At 38.9% G+C, this 19,385-nt stretch overlaps 2 protein-coding genes across 3 annotated transcripts; one reads left to right on the top strand and one right to left on the bottom strand.

Annotated features, from left to right (window-relative positions):
* Window positions 1-1,530: 1,530 nt before the first annotated feature.
* itih2 (inter-alpha-trypsin inhibitor heavy chain 2) lies at window positions 1,531-14,484 on the top strand. Its single transcript, XM_044343178.1, has 21 exons — window positions 1,531-1,780; window positions 2,386-2,418; window positions 2,735-2,773; window positions 3,933-4,105; window positions 4,184-4,288; window positions 4,369-4,531; window positions 4,612-4,719; window positions 5,320-5,448; window positions 5,565-5,681; window positions 5,805-5,973; window positions 6,071-6,193; window positions 7,091-7,272; window positions 8,146-8,331; window positions 8,811-8,950; window positions 9,218-9,390; window positions 10,741-10,902; window positions 11,049-11,162; window positions 12,434-12,632; window positions 12,720-12,892; window positions 13,815-13,926; window positions 14,013-14,484. The coding sequence occupies exons 1-21, from the start codon at window positions 1,685-1,687 to the stop codon at window positions 14,158-14,160; spliced, it is 2,844 nt and encodes a 947-aa protein (XP_044199113.1). The 5' UTR covers window positions 1,531-1,684; the 3' UTR covers window positions 14,161-14,484.
* kin (Kin17 DNA and RNA binding protein) lies at window positions 14,393-18,941 on the bottom strand. 2 transcript variants are annotated; one of them, XM_044343180.1, is made up of 12 exons: window positions 18,691-18,940; window positions 18,497-18,591; window positions 18,357-18,400; window positions 18,139-18,261; window positions 17,315-17,499; window positions 17,153-17,201; window positions 16,882-16,933; window positions 16,658-16,781; window positions 16,408-16,539; window positions 16,215-16,314; window positions 15,968-16,068; window positions 14,393-14,679 (listed from the first exon to the last, which is right to left on the bottom strand). In XM_044343180.1, the coding sequence occupies exons 1-12, from the start codon at window positions 18,802-18,804 to the stop codon at window positions 14,620-14,622; spliced, it is 1,179 nt and encodes a 392-aa protein (XP_044199115.1). In that variant the 5' UTR covers window positions 18,805-18,940; the 3' UTR covers window positions 14,393-14,619. The 2 variants fall into 2 exon arrangements, with proteins under 2 accessions (XP_044199115.1, XP_044199116.1); XM_044343181.1 differs by lacking the exon at window positions 14,393-14,679 and having other exon boundaries at window positions 16,020-16,093; window positions 18,691-18,941.
* Between the last annotated feature and the right edge of the window lie 444 nt (window positions 18,942-19,385).

The raw sequence follows: 19,385 nt of genomic DNA, 5'->3' as shown, positions 1-19,385 counted from the left end.
GGAAATACAGTAGGTGAAGTTGTGCCAAATTCCTTTAAGAGCTGGTACCGGGGTTTGTCCTTAATCGCCATCAACATGTAGGCTACACAAATATTTTCAGTACACTTCTCCACAGTGTCTGTATTCAGAACTGACCCCTCAAGGTTTCTGGTCACATATCTGGGTGTGGACAAGTCAACAGATGTTTAAACTTAAAGTAGAAGAATCATTCTGTCTCTGTAACTTAACACACAGCAGAGCAAACTGCATGACAGACACATTTTTCTTCTTCTGAAATGCTTTTATTGATTTTTTTCCAAAGATGAAGCAGTGCAGTTTGACATCCAGAAAATATCAAAATCTCTGTAGCCTTGTAGAAAAATTCAGATCCCACCGGTCCTTCAAGCTGGTTATGACCACCAAAAGAAGAATAACAGAGAACATAAACATAAATGTTAAATACACATTCAATTGATTAATAAAATAATGAAGATACATTTTCAAAACAACACGGAAGCTAGAGTTTACAAGGAGCACTTGAAAGCAGCATGCCACTGTCATTTAGCATTATGTGCTTCTATCAGCTGCCTGAAGTCTGACCACTGCTCTTATTTAGAGTAAATATAACAAAGCATAATACTCAAAGGGAATATCTATTTTAAATAAGAGTGTTTTTAATTTAGTTTATTAAATTGAAAGTGCAAAATAACCTCCTCTGAATAGCTTTGTCTCTTGTATATTGCTTCTGAAAATGTATTTTTACTGTAAGCCTTTAAAAAAACAAAAACAAAACAACCTTATTCAATATGGGTAAATTTGTCTGCATGTGTGTATTTATATGTGTATTTTTCAGTTTCTTTCATTTTATCCTTGTAAAGCACTTTGCAGTCTTTGGTTTGGTTAAGTGCTGTACAAATAAACGTATTATTATTATTATTATTATTATTATTATTGTTATTTAAATGGCATCAAAATACTTCCGTTCTCAGCTAAATATTCAGACAGTAAGACCATTGCAATGCTTGACTGCAGTTTTTATTTCTTCTATTTCCCAGCACTTTAAATTCATGTCATTTTTTCCAGTTACAGTGTAAAAACTCATAATGTGACACCAAATTTTTTTGCCCTAAAACTCAAACATGTACTCAAAAGTCAAACTGATCTTTTTTTTTTCTTTTTTTCTATTACACTTTTTAATATGAGAGAGGAGACATTGAGGCTTCAACAGTTCAGGTCTACGTTGACACCATCTTGTGGACAAAATGCAACATTACATTTTCCTCATGTAAACTGGGGATATGTGTCATCAAAATGATCAGCTCTGTAACTTTAAGTTGTACCTGGCCTTTTTTTAAAAAAAATCTGCAACTTCTGTATCAGAAACACCTCAGAATGATATTTGGTCAAATATGCATCATACTGGTCAGTTTTTGACAGTCCAGTCTGTCTGAAACCTCTGTATCTGTCCTATTTACCCTGTCCACACTGCAGGCCAAGTTTCAAAGTTTCCTTCTCCTCACTGGGTTACATGAAACACAACAAATATTGACTGGGTCTAGGAGTCGATCAGTTCAGTGGATTTTAACCTTCAGTTTCAGCTGTGCTGTGTTTCCACGAGGCTCCCCCGCAGAAGGACCGACTATCTCCCCGCGCTGTGTTTTGTGTGTGTGAGGTTATGTGTGTTTGAGCCCACAGGCCTGCAAACATGAGGCGTCTGCTGCTGCTACTTCTGGGGCTCCTGCTCCTTCAACAGAACTGCTGCTTTGAGTTTGTGATAGATGGAGAATGGGATGACGAGACGGTGAGCTGGACCCTGAAAAACTCTGTTTACACAACTTGTTATTTACAAAATAGAGTCTAGACCGACTGTTGTAGGTCGATATTGATCTTAAATCAAAGTAAGGATCAAATTGGTTGTACTTTATAAATGTAAAGAAGGCAGAGATATACATTAACGGTATATTCTGATGTATACAAATAGATTTTTGCATCTATTGGTGGTTGTTGGCCTAATGGTGAACACTGCGAAGAAGCAAACATCATTGGTTTTTATGGAATTTTATGATTACTGCATGCACAACAGTGGATTATATATCATTTAATAGTCTCAGTATGTAAACCATAGTTTTAGATATGAAAACTAAATGCTTGCATTGACCGTTGACCTTTAAAACTCATTTAAAAACTCACTTTTGTGCTCCAGAGGGTGAATTTTTCATCACGCAGTAAATGCTTTTTAATCCCTGAAATCTGTCTAAATGCTTCTCCTTGAATTGTTTATGAAAATATTAAAAAATATGCATCTTAGTCAGCTTCTCTGTTTAAATAAAATGAATGGTTATATATCTCTGGTGATTTTAATAATCAACACTTACAACACAACAAAAACTTTCTTTCTTCTACCAGTCAGATCTACAGGATCATCGGGAGAGACACAAGGTGAGCTCATCCTCTTCTATTGAGTCCAAAACACTTAATAAGATTTACATGCATGTCTAATTGTATAATATAAAACATGAATTGTGAGTTTGCTTTCCTCATTGATGTTGCAACGGCTGCAATCATCGACCTGTGGAATGCATCCTACTGATTACACAAAAATAAACAAGACATCACCAAACAAACCCACTCTGAACCTCTGAGTATCTGTAATCCTGCATCATCTCTGACTTAATAACAACACTCTGTGATTCATGATCTTCTCTCAGAGACTAGATTAAGACTGTGTGAGGCTCATGACTTGTGTGTCTTTCAGAGAGCGATATTGACCAGCGAGGAGCAGGAAGACTTTGAGGTATGACTCGCCGCTTGTTATTCAAGACCTCTCCACTGTGACAGAGTTTAACCTTATCTAATAATCAATATGCTGCTGTTTGAAGAGATTCCCGTGACTGACAGGTTATTGACTTTGTTCTGCCCTAATCCTGCCCTGCTTTCCTTTACCGACTAAAGAAAGTCGGTCTTTCTCTACGTATGAAATCAAATCAGTGGGACAGATGTGTTAAGTAGGATACATCATGATGTGGTTTCATCAATTCAAGTTTTTTTTTTGCTTTCCTAGCATCTCAAACTTTGGCCACTTTAGGGACTTCAGTTTGAGTTTTGGCACCTTGATTGTGGTTACTCTGTGGAGCAATTTAAACCAAAGAAACATTCAAGTGAAGTTGGCCAGACCAGAACAAACTAACATGTAATCAAAGGATAGGTTTACAATTTTTCAAGTCTGGCCTAAAACAAAAGTCAGGTGTCCAAATAAACATTGAAACATGTTTCTCTTGCTGTAATCACTCCTCCTGTTCATACTGACCGTTTGAAGATCCCTTCATAATGCACTTTCAATGTAAGTGATGGGGGACAAAATCCACAGTCCTCCTTCTGTGTAAAAATGTACTGAAATTTTTATTTGAAGCAAATATGAGGCTTCAGCTGTTCAAATTAGTCAAATCAAAGTTATAGTCTTCTTTTGATTGATAAGAGTGGACCAAGACAGTGAAGTTGTATACTGTAAAACCAAAACAATGAGCTGAAAGACTCTAAAATGTCTAGTAGGAACGTCTGACAGCAACTGCAGTGTTGGGTAAAACTTCATTATTAATCACCATCCTTTCACAGTACACATAGTCATTTGATCCCTTGATATTAAAAAAAATATTGATTAGTGCAGCTTTGTGCACTGAGTTTTAAGGTAAACATCAGCAGTTTCCAAAGTTAAAAAGCGAGAAGAGCAAGACTGGTGGGATACGTGTGAAAAAAAGAGTCAAGATCAAGTGGTTGTCAAGACCAAGAGTTCAAGTCAAGAAAGGACACAAAGGCTAAAACCAAGAAAAGGTTGCAGATTCTAAAAGGGAAAAAAGTCTGGAAAGTTCATCGTCTCAACTACTGAACTCTTGACACCCAGATCTACATTCTTTGTGCTTAAAAGTTTCTCACATTTCCTATCATTTCCTGCACAGGCCATCCGCGGAGATGACATCACTGTCAAGAGTTACAAGGTGGAGAGTCGCATCACATCGCGATTCGCCCACACCACCGTCAGGAGCTCAGTGGTCAACTCGGGCTCCAAAGCCCAGAGCATCGGCTTCAACGTCCAGATCCCCAAACGAGCTTTCATCACCAACTTCACCATGTGAGCCACATCGCAGTTCTGTGACTGATCCATCCCAACAGTATGCACAGTTCTAACTTTTTACACTTTATCTTGCAGGAATGTGAATGGAATAACATTTGTGGGCTCAGTGAAAGAGAAGACGGTGGCCAGGAACCTGTACGCCAAGGCCAGAGCCAGGGGCAAGGCGGCAGGCATCGTCAGGTACTGGACCAGCTTCTTGTACTTAAACCATGAGTAGAGTTCAATAACTTCATAAAGACTGCATTGTTTCTTCTTCACAGGGCTAATTCTCAGGACATGGAGACCTTTAAGACAGAGGTCCACGTTCCTCCTGGCAGTAGCATTGAGTTTGAGCTCCACTACCAGGAGATGATGCTCAGGAAGCTGGGTTTCTACGAGCACTCACTGTACCTGCAGCCTGGGAGGCTGGTGCCACAGTTCCAGGTAATAATATCATAACATATGTTTGTCTCTGTGTGTCTCCATGTCATCTAGCAATCGTACCTGACCAAGTCTTTCTTTAGGTGGATGTGTACATCTTTGAGCCGAAGGGAATCACCGTAGTAGAAACACCAAACACCCTTGGTGCGCAGTTTACAGAGCTGATCCGAGTGACCTCCTCCAAAGACAAGGTAACACCTCTGCCAAGGCTGTACAATTCTCTAAATGTGTTATTTTAGTAATAGAAATTGTTTAGAAATTTGAATCAAGAAATCTCAATCTATATTAATAATGATGGTGCCATGATTTTTAGAGAATACCTAAAGCTTTCATGGGATTACTACAGCTTTGTACAAAGATGAATTGAGCAAGATTTTAAGTGAGGTAGATACATGAGTTATGGTCATCTGTTGATCATCCTATCTATTGCCAAATGAGGTAACACAATTGTGATTGAGCCTATAGCCCACTGATGAAAGAAATGGGTGTCGGTGGTGACATTCCCGGGAAAAATCACAAGCAGCACACAGATAGTGATGTGTTTTCCAGATCTTCGAGATTGTTACTTTAAAATACCATTACATTTTGTTAGATCATGTCAAATTAATATGTACATTTGCCATTTATAAATGGCCACATGGCAGCACTATTCACATCAAAATGAATCAATACTTCCTTGATTCATGACGTTGTTCATGTCCCACCAAATTTCAGTGACATATGTTGAATGGGTTTTGAAAAAAAAAAATTTAAGAACAAACATACAAAACCGACTGTGTCTGTGTCCTCAGGCTCATATTGTCTTCAAGCCCAATTTACAGCAGCAGAGAAAGTGTGAAAACTGCACTGGCAGCGCTATAGACGGCGTCTTTACTGTCAGATATGATGTGAAAAGGGACAGCAATGCCGGGGAGCTACAGGTATCACACACTCAATTATTGAATATTACACAATAAAACTCATTGTTCAGCTTGTTTCATACACTTAGAAACAGTTTGTAGATGATTGTCATTCAAGCCTCCACTGTTCCCTCCAGGTCTCTGATGGCCACTTTGTCCAGTTCTTCGCTCCATACAACCTCTCCCCTCTTCCTAAAAACATTGTGTTTGTCATTGATGTCAGTGGGTCCATGTGGGGCGTCAAGATGAAGCAAGTAAGTGATTACACTTTGACCCCTCCAACAGTGCTCATGCTCCCTCTTCACCCCACATTTGTAAAACACTGCCACCGTGTGGCCGTTCTCCAGAATGCATTCAATTCCAAATTTCTCTCACAGACAGTGGAGGCCATGCAGGCTATTTTGGATGACTTGAACATAGATGATCACTTCAACATCATAGACTTCAACCACAATGTACGATGCTGGAGCGAGGAGCTGGTCCCCGGCTCCTCTATTCAGATTGCTGATGCCAAGAGATACATTCAGAGCATCAAACCCAACGGAGGTATGAGAAAATATTATTCTTTGGATACTCTGATAACTGCAAAAACATAAAGATCTGTCTTTGTTCATGACTATATATTATTGACCTTTGACCCCAGGAACCAACATCAATGAGGCATTGATGAGAGCGGTGCAGATGCTGGTGAGGGCATCCAATCAGGGGCTCGACTCTCGCTCTGTCTCCATGATCATTCTGGTGTCTGATGGAGACCCCACTGTAGGTAAGATCAACTCAGCTACTATTAAAAAGCTTCTAGATTGTCTCCAATTACCAATCTAAATTCAGCTTTAAGGGATAAGGCTGGCAATTTTCTATATTTTTCTTATTGTCAACAAATCTCATGTTTGGAGCCAAACCAACAATGAACTGATCTACTTACAAGTATTATGTTTGTATCCAAAGCCGGATATATCTTATTCCTCTGTGCCGTAGACCTCCATTGCTGTCCAAAAACTATTAAAAACACATCAGTGAGCCACACCGCGGCACTGGGTGACAAAGATTATGGTGACAGTAGTTTGTTTAGAAATGGCTCCAAAGACTAGTGATCAGGTTTTCAGTCTCCAGAGAGTAGTTCTGTATCAGGCCAGGCTGACGTTTCTGAGCATGTGTAGGAACATGGTTCCCTTTACAGAGTTTCACTAGCTTGTTACGCTTTATATCACAACCTCTTGACTTTGTTTTGAAGTTCTTTGAGAAATTTACAGTGTAGCTCAAAGTAAATGGCGTAAATGGAACCACCGTGTTCCTGCACATGCTCAGTGGCCTTACACAGAACTACTCTCCTGAGACTGAAAATGGGATCACTATTATTTATCTTAGGAGCCATTTCTGAACAAACTACTGTGACTGTAATCTTCATAATGAAGGAACATGTCATCCAGGGCAGTAGTGTGGCTCATTGACATGTTTTTTAAAGTTTTTGGACAACAACGGAGGTCTACAGCACAGAGGAATAAGATATATCAGGCTTTGGATACACACACAACACTTGTAAGTAGATCAGTTCATTGTTAGTTTGGCTCTGCACATGAGATAGGTTGACAATAAGAAAAATAAAGAAAATCAACAGCCACAGTTCTTCAGTCATTAAGATGCTGTTCTACATGATTTGCAGGGGAGATCAAGCTCAGCACCATCCAGAAGAATGTGAAGAGGGTGATGAGAGAGGAGTTTTCTCTCTTCTCACTGGGCATTGGCTTCGACGTGGACTACGACTTCCTGGAACGTATCGCCAATGAGAACAGGGGCATGGCCCAGCGGATCTACGCTAACCATGATGCAGCAGAGCAGCTACGGGTACGACAGCAACAAGGAAAACCTCCTCTTCAGCAAAAAATATTTTTGGGAAAGAAATAAATGAATTTTTTAAATTGATGAAAATAAGATATGTATACACAACAGCTGGATATGAAGTGCAGTACTGGAAGACGTATGTTTTTAGTCTTACATATCACTGGCCCAAGTTAATTGTTTTATAAAAGTGAACTGTTATAAACTGGTATGACAAGGTATGGCAGTCACCTAGGACCTGGTTTCATTTTATTATTTTAAACATTTTATCAAATTCAAATCTGGTTCAATCTGGTCATCCCTTCCAAATCCCTTATTGAATGTATTTAGGTTTAACAAAAGCTATAAATAATTTCAAATTTATAGAAAAAACCCCCAAAGATTTTCATTTAAAGACATACAACTCAAGTTTTGCCACATAGATTAGCTAAATGGCTTGTATAATGGTTTGTATATTAATTGCTCTTTGCTAAACAAAATTGAATGTGGAGATAAAGGATGCAAAAAGAGATTCATTAGACTCAAAATTTAACAAATACAGATATTTTACAAACTGTATCCAAAATGCAGCTGACTATTGGAACCTTAGTCATGATACCTAAAGCCAAATGTAATATTGTCGTTTGTATCATTATAACTAATAACAAAGGTGATTCTTTTTTCTCAAAGTTGATAGTTTGAGGACTCAAACTCATTATTTGTTGTGCTCAACAAATAGTAATGTCTTTTGTCAATTGTTATTATTAATTTTTGTCCTATGAGAATTAGTTTGCATGTGTTTTTTGTCAGATGCAGGGACTTTGGTTCTGTAAATCAACACATTCCAGATGCTCTTTAGTCTCTCACAGTCACCTCAGTGTCCTTCGTCTTCTGCCGCAGATGTTTTACAGCCAGGTCTCCTCTCCACTGCTGAGGAGGATCACCGTTCAGTTCCCAGAGGACTCGGTCTCCAACATCACCCAGAACCGCTTCGATAAATACTTTGCCGGCTCAGAGCTGGTGGTGGCCGGAAAGGTGCTGCCGTCTGACACCAACACGCTGACCAGCTTCACCACTGCATATGCTGTGAGTAAATACTGGATAGTACCTCTGACATTAAGCAATCAAAGAGGTTTAGAGGTGCAAATCTCTATTTAGTTGAACTGATCACAACTCATAGACATGTACGACCTGTGATGAGCGATTGCAAGAAGACATGACTTCATTTTAGGGGGTTTCAAGCCAAAAGTGTTTGGGAACCACCACCTCAATTCATGCACCAACCTCAAATGACTACAGTGCATTTTGACAGATTTGTTCACTGATAGTTTACCTTTAAAGTGGCAACTACATGGACTCCAAAACCATATGTCCCAAGATTCCCTGTTTTCCCCCTTTATCCTTTCCTTCATTATGGAGTCACCCTCGGTTGGTTGGCCCTCAATTTACTTATTCAGTTATTTTGACTTATAAGTCATTATGAGTAACCTCCATTTCTAGGAAATAGGGAGGGGATGGTAAACAGTCACTTCACAGAGTTTTAAATTGCGATTCTCGTCCTGCAGGCCAGTCTGGACATCACCCTTGAGTCAGAGACCGACACTTCGGAGCTGGACATGGAGCTCGCCAAGCATCAACATTCGTTCACGGGCTTCGCCAGACAGATGTGGGCTTACATCACCATCAAACAGCTGATCAGTGAAAGGTGAGAGGCGGGAAAGAGTACAGAATGATCAACGGTTGTGTATCTTGTCATACTGTACATCATGACAGGTTGAAAGTTATACCAAGGGCCCTCTATCACGTCAAAGATCTACTTAGAAAACCCTGTGCATCGTAGAAATATGATTGAGTTGTTCACATATATATATATATATATATATATATATATATATATATATATATATATATATACCAGAGTGAATTAGTGGTGTTGTCAGCATTTGACAGCTGCTGTGTGATTCTCCTGCAGGTCTCTGGCTCAAACAGCTGCCAAGAAAAGGAAAATCACCCAACGGATCCTGGCACTGGCCGTGGAGCATCAGTTCGTCACTCCGTTCACCGCCATGCTGGTGGAGAGCGAGGACGCCAGGGAGAGGCTGCTGGCCGACTCCCCGAGGGACCCCAAGCACGGCTGCTGCTCAGGTCCCCGAAAGAAAATACAGTTTTTTAATGGTGGTTGATGTCACTGTCTAAACCTGATCTTTATGGTTTATGGTTGTTTTTATTTTATCTTTATCTGTCCAGGATGGTCTCTCTTTTTTGAGAGTCCAAAGTGACCCAAATGGCAGCACATTTACAGTATGTTACACTTACAATATAAAATAACTAAAATTATATAATAATAATAGAATTATACCACATACAAAACAGAAAAAGTGAAAAAAACCCATAAAAGGCAGAAAATATTAAGATGAAAAACATAAAACTATAACAAGTTGACCAATACTGGTTCTTAAAGTTAGATATCATCACTATCATTTTAGGATGATTATAATCAAAAGTCTGAACTCAACAGTAGGAGGAAAAACATGAGCCTGAAACTGTTATTGGATCTTTAAGGACAGTAATAATACCAAAATCTTTGAATGAAAGCCAAGAATAATAACAATTTTGTGCCGGAATTTACCATCTTTCATGACAAAAAAATCTGTAAAAGATATTTTTGACCTGCTGACCATTTATAACTTTATTGAACAACAAATCATAAACCATGTGCTTATGTAGATGTTTTTGTATATGTTTGACTAGAAGATGCATGTTTTGTAAAATAGTGGTATATTATCTTTAATGTCATGTGGAATGGGCCATACCTTTGGCATGAGACAGAAATAAAAACTAAACTAAACTAAACTAAACTAAACTAAACTAAACTAAACTAAACTAAACTAAACCATCAATGTAGAAGAGGTTGATATGGTTAAAATCATTATCAAGACAATAAGAACAAGAACATTTTTCCAATATGTGTGCAATAAAATGTTAAATAACAACTGAATTTTCAGTGTAATGAGCTGTTCATCAGTTGCATTACATGAAATCCTTCACAAGAGTTATTCTTTCTGTCTAAAACAAAAACTGTAATGGCTCCTTTTGTTGGTTAAAAAAGCAAACGTCATAACTAACTAAACTGCAGGCTTGAAATAATTTAGAAAAACAGAATTCTTTAAAAAGAAAACACAAACACAATATGATCAAATTATCATGAAATGTTTACAATGAAAGTCAATGATCGCTACATTAATGTCTGATCACCAGTTGATCAGTTAGCATCAGTTCAGGATCAATTGAGGTTAAGAGCTTCCTGTTAGCTAGAGAGACACTTTAATATTGATTCAGATGATTTACAGACAGATTTCCTTCCAACTCACTTCTAATTTTTCTTGGGAGAATTTCAGTTTTACAACAAACTACATTATATCCATTAAATCAAAACCAGACAATACTGATGATCAATATCTAGTTAACCTTTATAACCGTGTCACTTGTGTATAGGAGGAGTAGTAGGAGGAGGAGGCTCAGCATCTGCTAGTCTGAGTCCGGTGCGTGTCGTCTACCAGCCTCCACCTTGGGTCCAGGTGACCACTCCGGCCCCGCCAAGCCACGCTGTGAAGGGTCCCCAGGACCAGTTGATCTTACCTCCACAGGTCAACTTAGGTAACACACACACACACACACACACACACACACACACACAAACACACACTTCTGTTCACACTCACATCATCATGAAAACTCTCCCAGCCGCAGTATTAAATGTGAACAGTACTCCATGTGTAACGAGCTCAGTGTTTCTCATCCAGTGGATAACGACCCTCACTTCATCGTCCACCTGCCCAGCAGCAACATGGACGTCTGCTTCAACATCGACTCCAAACCCGGACACATTCTCAACCTGGTGTCTGACAGCGGAACAGGTACAACACAGGGTTTTAAGAAACTCTATATGCTAACTATTTCTGTTACTCAATATATTCTCACGTTTCATGTTTATTTATTTGTATAGCACTTATATATACAGTATCTAACTTCCGCATTGTGACGTATTTCCGAGTGAAACAAGAAAGACAGGCGGGACATAATGAATCTTAGCTCTGTGAAAAGTTTAAGATTGATTGATGGGTACAGGTGGAAAACATGATTGGATTTTGATATAAGAAATAATTTTTTTTTAAATTTGAAACAGGAAAGACAGGCGGGACATAACGTTTGGGGCAATTTAATTTGAACGTTGTAAAGTGGGCGTCATAATGAATCTTAGCTCTGTGCCGCTAAAAGCTGAAGATTGATTGATAGATACAAAAAGAAAACATGATTTGATTCTGATATAAGATATAAGAAATTGATTTTTTTGTATATTTTTTGGCATATATTGTCAAATAGGTGCAAAATTTCATTGGGGATTTGATCTAAAAGGGTTATAAAGGTATTTTTCATTTCATCTCGACTTTAAAATTAGCGTATTTTTAGTAGCTCTGCAGTATAGGCTCAAACTAAACTATTTAGTGCTTTGTAAACCATTAAAAGAAAATCTATCAGTGTAATGTATTCACTCTTCCTGGTTCTGGATGAGTTGTAGATGTTTTTCAAAAATATTCAAAAAAAATGTTCAAAAATATTCCTTTCAATGTTATCCTTTCAGATACTTTTTACACTTTTATCAGAGAGCCTTTCCTGATTTTACTTGAATTTTTTTTTTTTGTTGTATTTTTTGTTTTTCTTGTATTTCTGTTTTGATTTCTTTTCTTTTATGTCACATTACTGTCATCGGTTTTATCTGTTTTTATCATAAAATCATTAGATTTGTGTGAAAATAATGTGTAAAGTGGGTAAGTACAGATGATCATTATTAATATAACATCACCAGCTCCAGCATGACTTTATTTGTTTGTGATTATTAAACTATCACTGTTAATGTTTGGAAATTATACACATTTTGATTCTTAAATGACATATATTCTGCGTGTGCACATTCTGTTGTCAAAAGATGCTCAATAATCCATCATTTGTCTATTTGCTGCAACTTTACTAGCTCTCTACACCGATTGTCTTGTTTCAAATGTCTCTTGAAGCTCAGTAGACGTCATTGTTACTTGATACTCAGCTCTGGATTGTTCAAATAAAGTGTGACCTTGTGCGTCACCGGTGGGATGAACCCTCCTCTCTAACTGTCTCTCCTGTCCTGAAGGTGTGGTGGTCAACGGGCAGTTAGTCGGCGCCAAGCAGATGCAAAAAAGCAAACTGAAAACCTACTTTGGCACCATCTCAGTCTACTACCAACCTGATGGAATCAGCGTGACCGTCAACGCCGATAGCATTATCATGACCGACGGCAGAAGCAACCACTCCTTCACCTGGGGGGCCACGGCTGAAATCACACAGGATGGGTAACTGTTGCACCCTCACTTATTACGGCGTCTGACTTGTGCTGCCTTGACGTCAGGGTCATTTTTTCATGTTTTCATGTGTTTCAGGGTGAGGATTTCCATCACCAAGAACTCTCATGTTTCAGTCACAATCAATAATAACATTCAGGTGATGGTTTTGCTTCACCGTGTGTGGAAGAAAAACCCCGTCAGCGTCGACTTCCTCGGCATCTACATTCCCACCGACAACCAGTACTCCCCTCTGGTCCACGGGCTCATAGGTACGTCTCTGTCCTAACAGGCTGTGAATGGTAAACCAGCTGTAGACTCTGATGTTGTTCCACTGGAGGATGTAAATCAGTACGTCAAATCGCAGCCTCATGATGGGAAGTGATGTCACCTTTAGCTATCTGAACAAATACCATCTTTGTCTGTCACTGGAACCAGAAAATCTTAATTTGGGCTAAGAGCTGAAGGTCTTAGTGGTATATTTTTTGTGGTTTGTGCTTAGCTTCAATTAATGCTCCAGCATACTGAAATGATATTTAAGACATTAGTGCGCTTCCAACGTGTTGACAAGAGTTTAGGGAAGGTTCTTTCCTGCTTCAATACAACATTGTCCCAATAATGCGCCAACTCCATAAAGATGTTTTTCTTTTGAGTTTGGTGTTGAAGAGCTTGACTGGTCTGCAAAGCCCTGACCTCAACCCTGTTCAACACCTTTGGGATGATCTGGGATGCAAGGTGTTATCACTTAATATCAGTACCTGACCTCAGATGTGACTGAATGGGAGCAAAACCAGATGAATGGAGGTCTGGTTTTCTGGTTTTGGAATGAGATGTTTAACCATTACATACTTCTGGTCGTGTAGTTTACGTCGGTTGTGTGTGATAAGCTGAGACACCTGTAAACCAAGTGAAATCTTAATTTTATTTTGTTCTGCTCAATGAAGAGGACCTTCTGGGAGTGTACAGGATGTTCTTTTCACTCTGGATTTACCTTTTATTCCTGTTGAAGTAAGAAAATCCTCTAAAAGAGCTTTTAGATGATCACAGGACAAGTCACAAGTGGACTGAATAGCTTCACATGGCAGGATGAGGCACGGTCATTTGAGGATTTAGTGAAACTGTGGAAGACACTGCACACTTATCCTGTGCAACTGGTAGATTTGAAGCTGAAAATATGTGTGTGTGATCTTTCAGGGCAGTTTTCTAGAGAGCCTGAGGTGAGTGTGTACGACATCCACCAAGGACCCGACCCTCTGAAGAAGGAGGCCACCATGGAGGTGAAGGGCAACAAGCTGCTCGTCACCAGGTACGTCTCAACCCATCAAAAACCCATTACTGAATGACTCAACTTCTTATTAAAACCATAAACTCTTGTGTGTTTGTGTTCTGCAGAGGCTGGCAGAAGGACTACAGACGCGATACGAAGCACGGCACAAACGTCTACTGTTGGTTTATACACAACAGCGGGAAGGGCTTCATCGACGGCCACTATACCGACTACATCCTCCCAGATCTCAACAGCTTCCTGCCGACACTCTGAGCAGACAGACACATTTAAATACCCTTTGCTGCTATTAGTCTCCAGTCAGTAAAGTTAGAAAGAAAATTAAAACCATTTGGAGTGAAAAAAAGGACAAAACACACTGAGGAACATAAGGTGTAACTTTTTTCCACTGATGTCCCATTTGTATCTACTTTCTTTGATTTGATTTGCTCATTTCAATCGTTTAATCTGTGAATGTTTTTTTTTTTTTCTCAAAGAACACCACAAGTCTGTTATGTTGAATTTATTCACACATTTATTACATCTGCAACGTTAGGATCAACCTGAGTATCGATACAAAATAAAAACAAATTGAACACATTGCTTCTAAGGTTTTTTTTGTCTGTGATACCTTGCTGGAAATGGATTGTGGGATATATGTATGTACAGGTGAATCTCAGGGAATTAACTCTGACACAGTAGAGTCCTGAGGTTAGAACAGAGAGATAGGCTGGTTCAGGCCAGTTTGGAGAAATCCTCGTAGGCGACGTTCACTCTCCTCCCTTTCTGTTGACCCTGAAGACGAGAAGAGACGAACATTACATGACATCTGTGACACCGATGTATAAAAACATGCAACATAAATGTGAATACAGGAAATGGGAAGCAGTTAACCTAATACAGGTTATTACAACAACTTTTAAAATCTTAAATTTTCCGATTTGTCACATTGAATGTAATTCTGTTGGTAAACTGTGCTTATGTACGGTGGCCCCTAAGGACAAACTACATTAAGCAGTTTAAGACTAAGCAACATTAAGGGAAACATGCTCTAAATCAAGAATGTTCTTCTTAACGTTTGTGCTTTCACCCTTGTGTGTTTTGTCCTTAAAGGCCACCGTACTTCTGTGTTGGGCAGATGAATGCTGTGAAGGACTATATGCTGTATGTTCATTATTTTAGTGCATTTTCTATTTCAGGACACTTTGAAGTAACAATTTCAGCACAGCCGGTTCCCAAATGAAATGAAAACGGTTTTTAAAATATTAAACTGAATTGTACAACGTGTTGAAATGTACATTATATTATGTAAAACAGCACTGATTTAGAACAGAGATTAAAGGGTTGGTTCATGCAAATTACAACATTTTTTTTAAGTACCAGCATCATCTCGTTTTAGAAACATTGTCGTCTTTACATCAGATACTAAACAGACTCCACTGTTAAAAGTTTTAGGGACTATTTCATTGATAGAAAGTTATTTCAATGAAAACTAGGTAATCAGTGGATTATCTGCACTAATAGAGCCACAGTTTCTGGAACGACAGGTAGCTTTAGAGTTTTTTTAATTTTTCAATGCTTTTAGCAACACAAATGATTCTCCATTCACCTCCAGACAGATTTCTCTAAACCTGGACAAACAAAACCAAAACTATCTGCATGACTAGATGCTGCAAAAGGTAAGAGAGAAAATATGCTTCTTGTAATTTGGGTGAACTGACCCTTTAAGTTGTTGACGAGGCATCTTGATACGCAGTTTCAACAGGTAACTGTCAGCCAATCAGACAAAAAAAGCATTTCCTGTGGCCATGCAGGCTTTTAAATCATGATGTTATGATGGTAGAGGCTCAGCGGTTGATGACTGTTGGCCATCGGTGACATCAACCCTCAACCGTAGTCTACATGAGTGTGTGACACAACGAAATATACGATAGGGCATGATAGATGTTTCTCTATTGTCACAAGATATATATCGTCATATCATACAGCCCTAGCCAATGGTATAAATCCAATAATATGTAGATAATAAATCGACAACTAGTTTTTTACAGTAGAAAACAAACTAAAGTGTAGAAATACGTACGGAGTTGAGTGTGAGCGTGGCGCAGAAATTTTTTTCATCAATCCCCTCCAACACGGCCTCCGTGTCTCTGTGGGGGCCGTTCAGGATCAGAACCGGTTTACCTGCAGGAAGTTCAACAACATGATGCTGAGGAGGATAAAAAAAAACACAGCTGAGGTACATAAATAAATTACCTCAAGGCATCTATCAGTCTGAACGTTTTTAATAAATGTGTAGAAAGTTTTTTATCAGGTTGTAACAGGTCTACCTGGTGCAGGTATGACCGTTTCCACGTGATTCTGGTCCAGTTTCAGTTTGTCTCCAGAGTCGATCATCTTCACCACCGCTGCGTATTTGTCTCGCACTTCCTGCAGCAAAACCATCCACAACTATTATTAGCATCATAAATATTCTTCCACTTAGCATCGCTGAACATAAACATGCGTCCAAAGCATCATTACCACGATGACAGCCTTCTTCTTGTGATACTTCTCTCCCAGCCTCTTGGTGATGACTTTGACCACGATGTTGGGCTGCAGCCAGTTATCGGTCCTGATCGACTGCTGCTGCTGCTGCTTCTTCTTTTCCTCCATCTGAAAGATATTTCAAATGATCACTGACTGTCACTCTTTTAAAGCTCAGTTTTTACAAATTTTGACAAAAAATACAAACTCAAACGTAAACATCAGCTGTAATATCATCTGTTCTTACCTCCATGATCTCCTCCAGGGCAGACTTCCTCTTCTTCTCCCTGGGGTCTGAACTGGACGATATTTCTTTCCTCTTGGCTGAGGATGATGATGCCGATTTGAGAGCGCTAGCACCCAGAGCAGAACTACTGGGAGACACACAAACAGTTTCAGACAAAATACTTAAATTATACGTGCTTGATAAGTATGCAGCAGAATTTAGAAACTGCACAGAAGCTACTGTACCTTGATGTGGACGGACGGGCCACTGATGAAGAAGCACCCAGGTTGAAAGCAACTACAAAAGAAAAACATGTGAGAAGTTTGACTTTGCAGAACAAAGTGTTAACATCCAGCTTTTAGTGATGAAAACACTGAGCCTAAATTTTGAACTGAAATCATGAAAATCTCACTTCATTATGTCATAAAAAGTGTTTTTTTTCTGCAATTGAACATTTGAGAAGAAAAGAAAAAGCGCAACGTGACAAACATTCACTGATCTGAAACAAAGACAAACCTTTTTCTTCTTCATTCTCTCGTTTCAGCTCTGTGAAAACTGGAGTTTCCTATGAAATAAAACACAGAAAAACACTTTATTTTAGAAGATACAGTCTTTTAGGTCATTTGTAGATGAACAAACAGTAAAAAGCTGAAGTCCTGTTGTCTCGCTGGTACTCACGTCCTCCTCCTTGCCGTCGCGGCCTCTGCGGACCTGCTCCTCGATGAACTTGGCGCTCCTCTCTTCGTCGTCGAGGTCCTGCTTCTTCTTTTTCGCCTGCTCCTCTTGGCGGCGGATGGTCTCTGGGTCGCGGTCGATGTACTGGACGTACCAGCCTTTAGGGGTCTCATCGACCTTACAGAAACCTGGCAGGACCAGATTTAACAGATTATCATCTTTGTTTAATGTGGATCTGCACTCAGTTTGGGTTCTAAATATTGTTCCTGATCTGACTTTTCATTTAGGCAAAGTCATGTTGAAATCAATAAAGGAAAATGTTACATGTTAGTGGTACTTTATACTTCGTTTTCTGCAGTGTTATTTCATTATTACAACAAGTTTGGCCAATAATGTTAGATATGACTGGAGACAGTCTATATCTTTCTTATTGTCAACAAATCTCATGTACAGAGTACAGAGTGTGGCTCACTGATGTGTTTTTAATTGTTTTTGGACAACAACGGATGTCTATGACACAGAGGAATAAGATATATCAGGCTTTGGATACATACACAATACTTGTAAATAGATCCATTCATTGTTGGTTTGGCTCTGAACATGAAATTTGTTGACAATATGAAAAATATAGAAAATTGCCAGCACAACGGAGGATAAACTGACCATTCAGCATGGTTTATGATGTATTACATCAGCCTAGTTTAAATCTACTAAACTGAAGTTCGTAGATATTTAAGACTAGTGTCATTTACTTGTGTTTCCTTTACAGAAATGTGTCACAGAAATTCATAATGTACATAATGTGGTAGAAAAACACAGTGTCCCACCTTCTCTGCCCAGCCACTTGGTGAAGTCGGTGAGAGTCTCCCACTGTGTGGAGTTCATGTGGATGTGCTCCCGGTCACTGATGTACTCATTGTAGACGATGTTGTTGTGAACTCGCTTGGTCCCTGCAGATGAGAAGAAGACATGAGAGAAACAGTTTCTACAGCTGCTGCTGTTGTAACAACATCTGGATGATGTGTTGTTGGAAGTCCAGACTCACCAAAACGTCTACTGAGCAGCTCCAGGAACTCGTTTTTGAACTCACTAGGACAAAGGAGACAACAATTAACTCCACCAGCTCAATCATAACACTGTCATGTCTTTCTTTTCGCAAACTTGTAGATACACAGATGAACTTACTTTGAGAAGAAGTCCATGAACTTGGTCGGGTCCTCTGAGGCCAGCAGCAGCTGCCTCTGGTGGGACTCGGACATGCAGTGACATTTGAAGCCATTCTGACAACAAACAGAGAAGAACAAAAATAGTAATAAACACACAAATGAACAAAAATAGTAATAATAACAGATTTCACGATACTTAAGCTACAAGCTCACCTCGTCTCTGCATTGTTTTTGACACATCTGACAATACCATCTCAATTTCTGGAGACCTTTGGACTTTATCCGGTTGCTTATCGCCTTCGGGGAGAGAAAATCTGCTTTCCCCATTGCAACCAACAAAAATAATTAGAAAAGACCCGATATAATGCTAAAAATAAGACCGAAGCGAGGGACAGTTAGCTTGTTCTGTTGCTAACATAAATACTTTCCGCGTTTTGCGTCATAACCTCGCGAGAAAGCTTAAAAATACGCGACCACGTTTGCTTTTGCTCTGTTCACGGACTCCTCCAAGATCTCGTATTTTACCAAAGCTTGAACCGAAGTTATGATGACAGGTGAAACTTTCTGTAAACTGTGAACACAATACAAATAGTGCAAGGAGTGATGAAATACATATTAAATGATTACTTTATATACATACAGTAGGTGGTGGTTATCTACAGTCTATCCAGTCTGTTCAAATATACAGAAATTCATGAAATGTTATTGCACGTTATATTTAAACTAAAATAAATAATAAATATATATAATTTGCAGGTACAGTGGGTATTATAGTATTACAGAGTTATCATGTTATTAACATTATGTAGAGGGTCTTGTGTCCAGTAGTTAAACTTCTGAAATTAACAATATTTGCATATTAATTGACTTTTATGGGAAAACCATATTAAACACGTATTATTTTTCCA

The sequence above is a fragment of the Thunnus albacares genome, chromosome 23 (assembly GCF_914725855.1).
Source record: "Thunnus albacares chromosome 23, fThuAlb1.1, whole genome shotgun sequence".
Lineage (NCBI taxonomy): Eukaryota > Metazoa > Chordata > Actinopteri > Scombriformes > Scombridae > Thunnus > Thunnus albacares.
Note: the sequence above shows the minus strand (reverse complement) of the source record. Positions and strands in the feature narration are given on the sequence as shown.

What these genes read in the sequence shown, in the direction of transcription:
- itih2 (XM_044343178.1), top strand. Translation starts at nt 1,685, where the DNA reads ATGAGGCGTCTGCTGCTGCTACTTCTGGGGCTCCTGCTCCTTCAACAG. An exon ending in AAGGCGGCAGGCATCGTCAG is followed by an intron (nt 4,289 to 4,368) that starts GTACTGGACCAG and finishes TCTTCTTCACAG; the next exon opens with GGCTAATTCTCAGGACATGG. An exon ending in AACAAGCTGCTCGTCACCAG is followed by an intron (nt 13,927 to 14,012) that starts GTACGTCTCAAC and finishes TGTGTTCTGCAG; the next exon opens with AGGCTGGCAGAAGGACTACA.
- kin (XM_044343180.1), bottom strand. Translation starts at nt 18,804, where the DNA reads ATGGGGAAAGCAGATTTTCTCTCCCCGAAGGCGATAAGCAACCGGATA. An exon ending in AAAAACAATGCAGAGACGAG is followed by an intron (nt 18,592 to 18,690) that starts GTGAGCTTGTAG and finishes GTTTGTTGTCAG; the next exon opens with AATGGCTTCAAATGTCACTG. An exon ending in TTCATGGACTTCTTCTCAAA is followed by an intron (nt 18,401 to 18,496) that starts GTAAGTTCATCT and finishes CCTTTGTCCTAG; the next exon opens with TGAGTTCAAAAACGAGTTCC.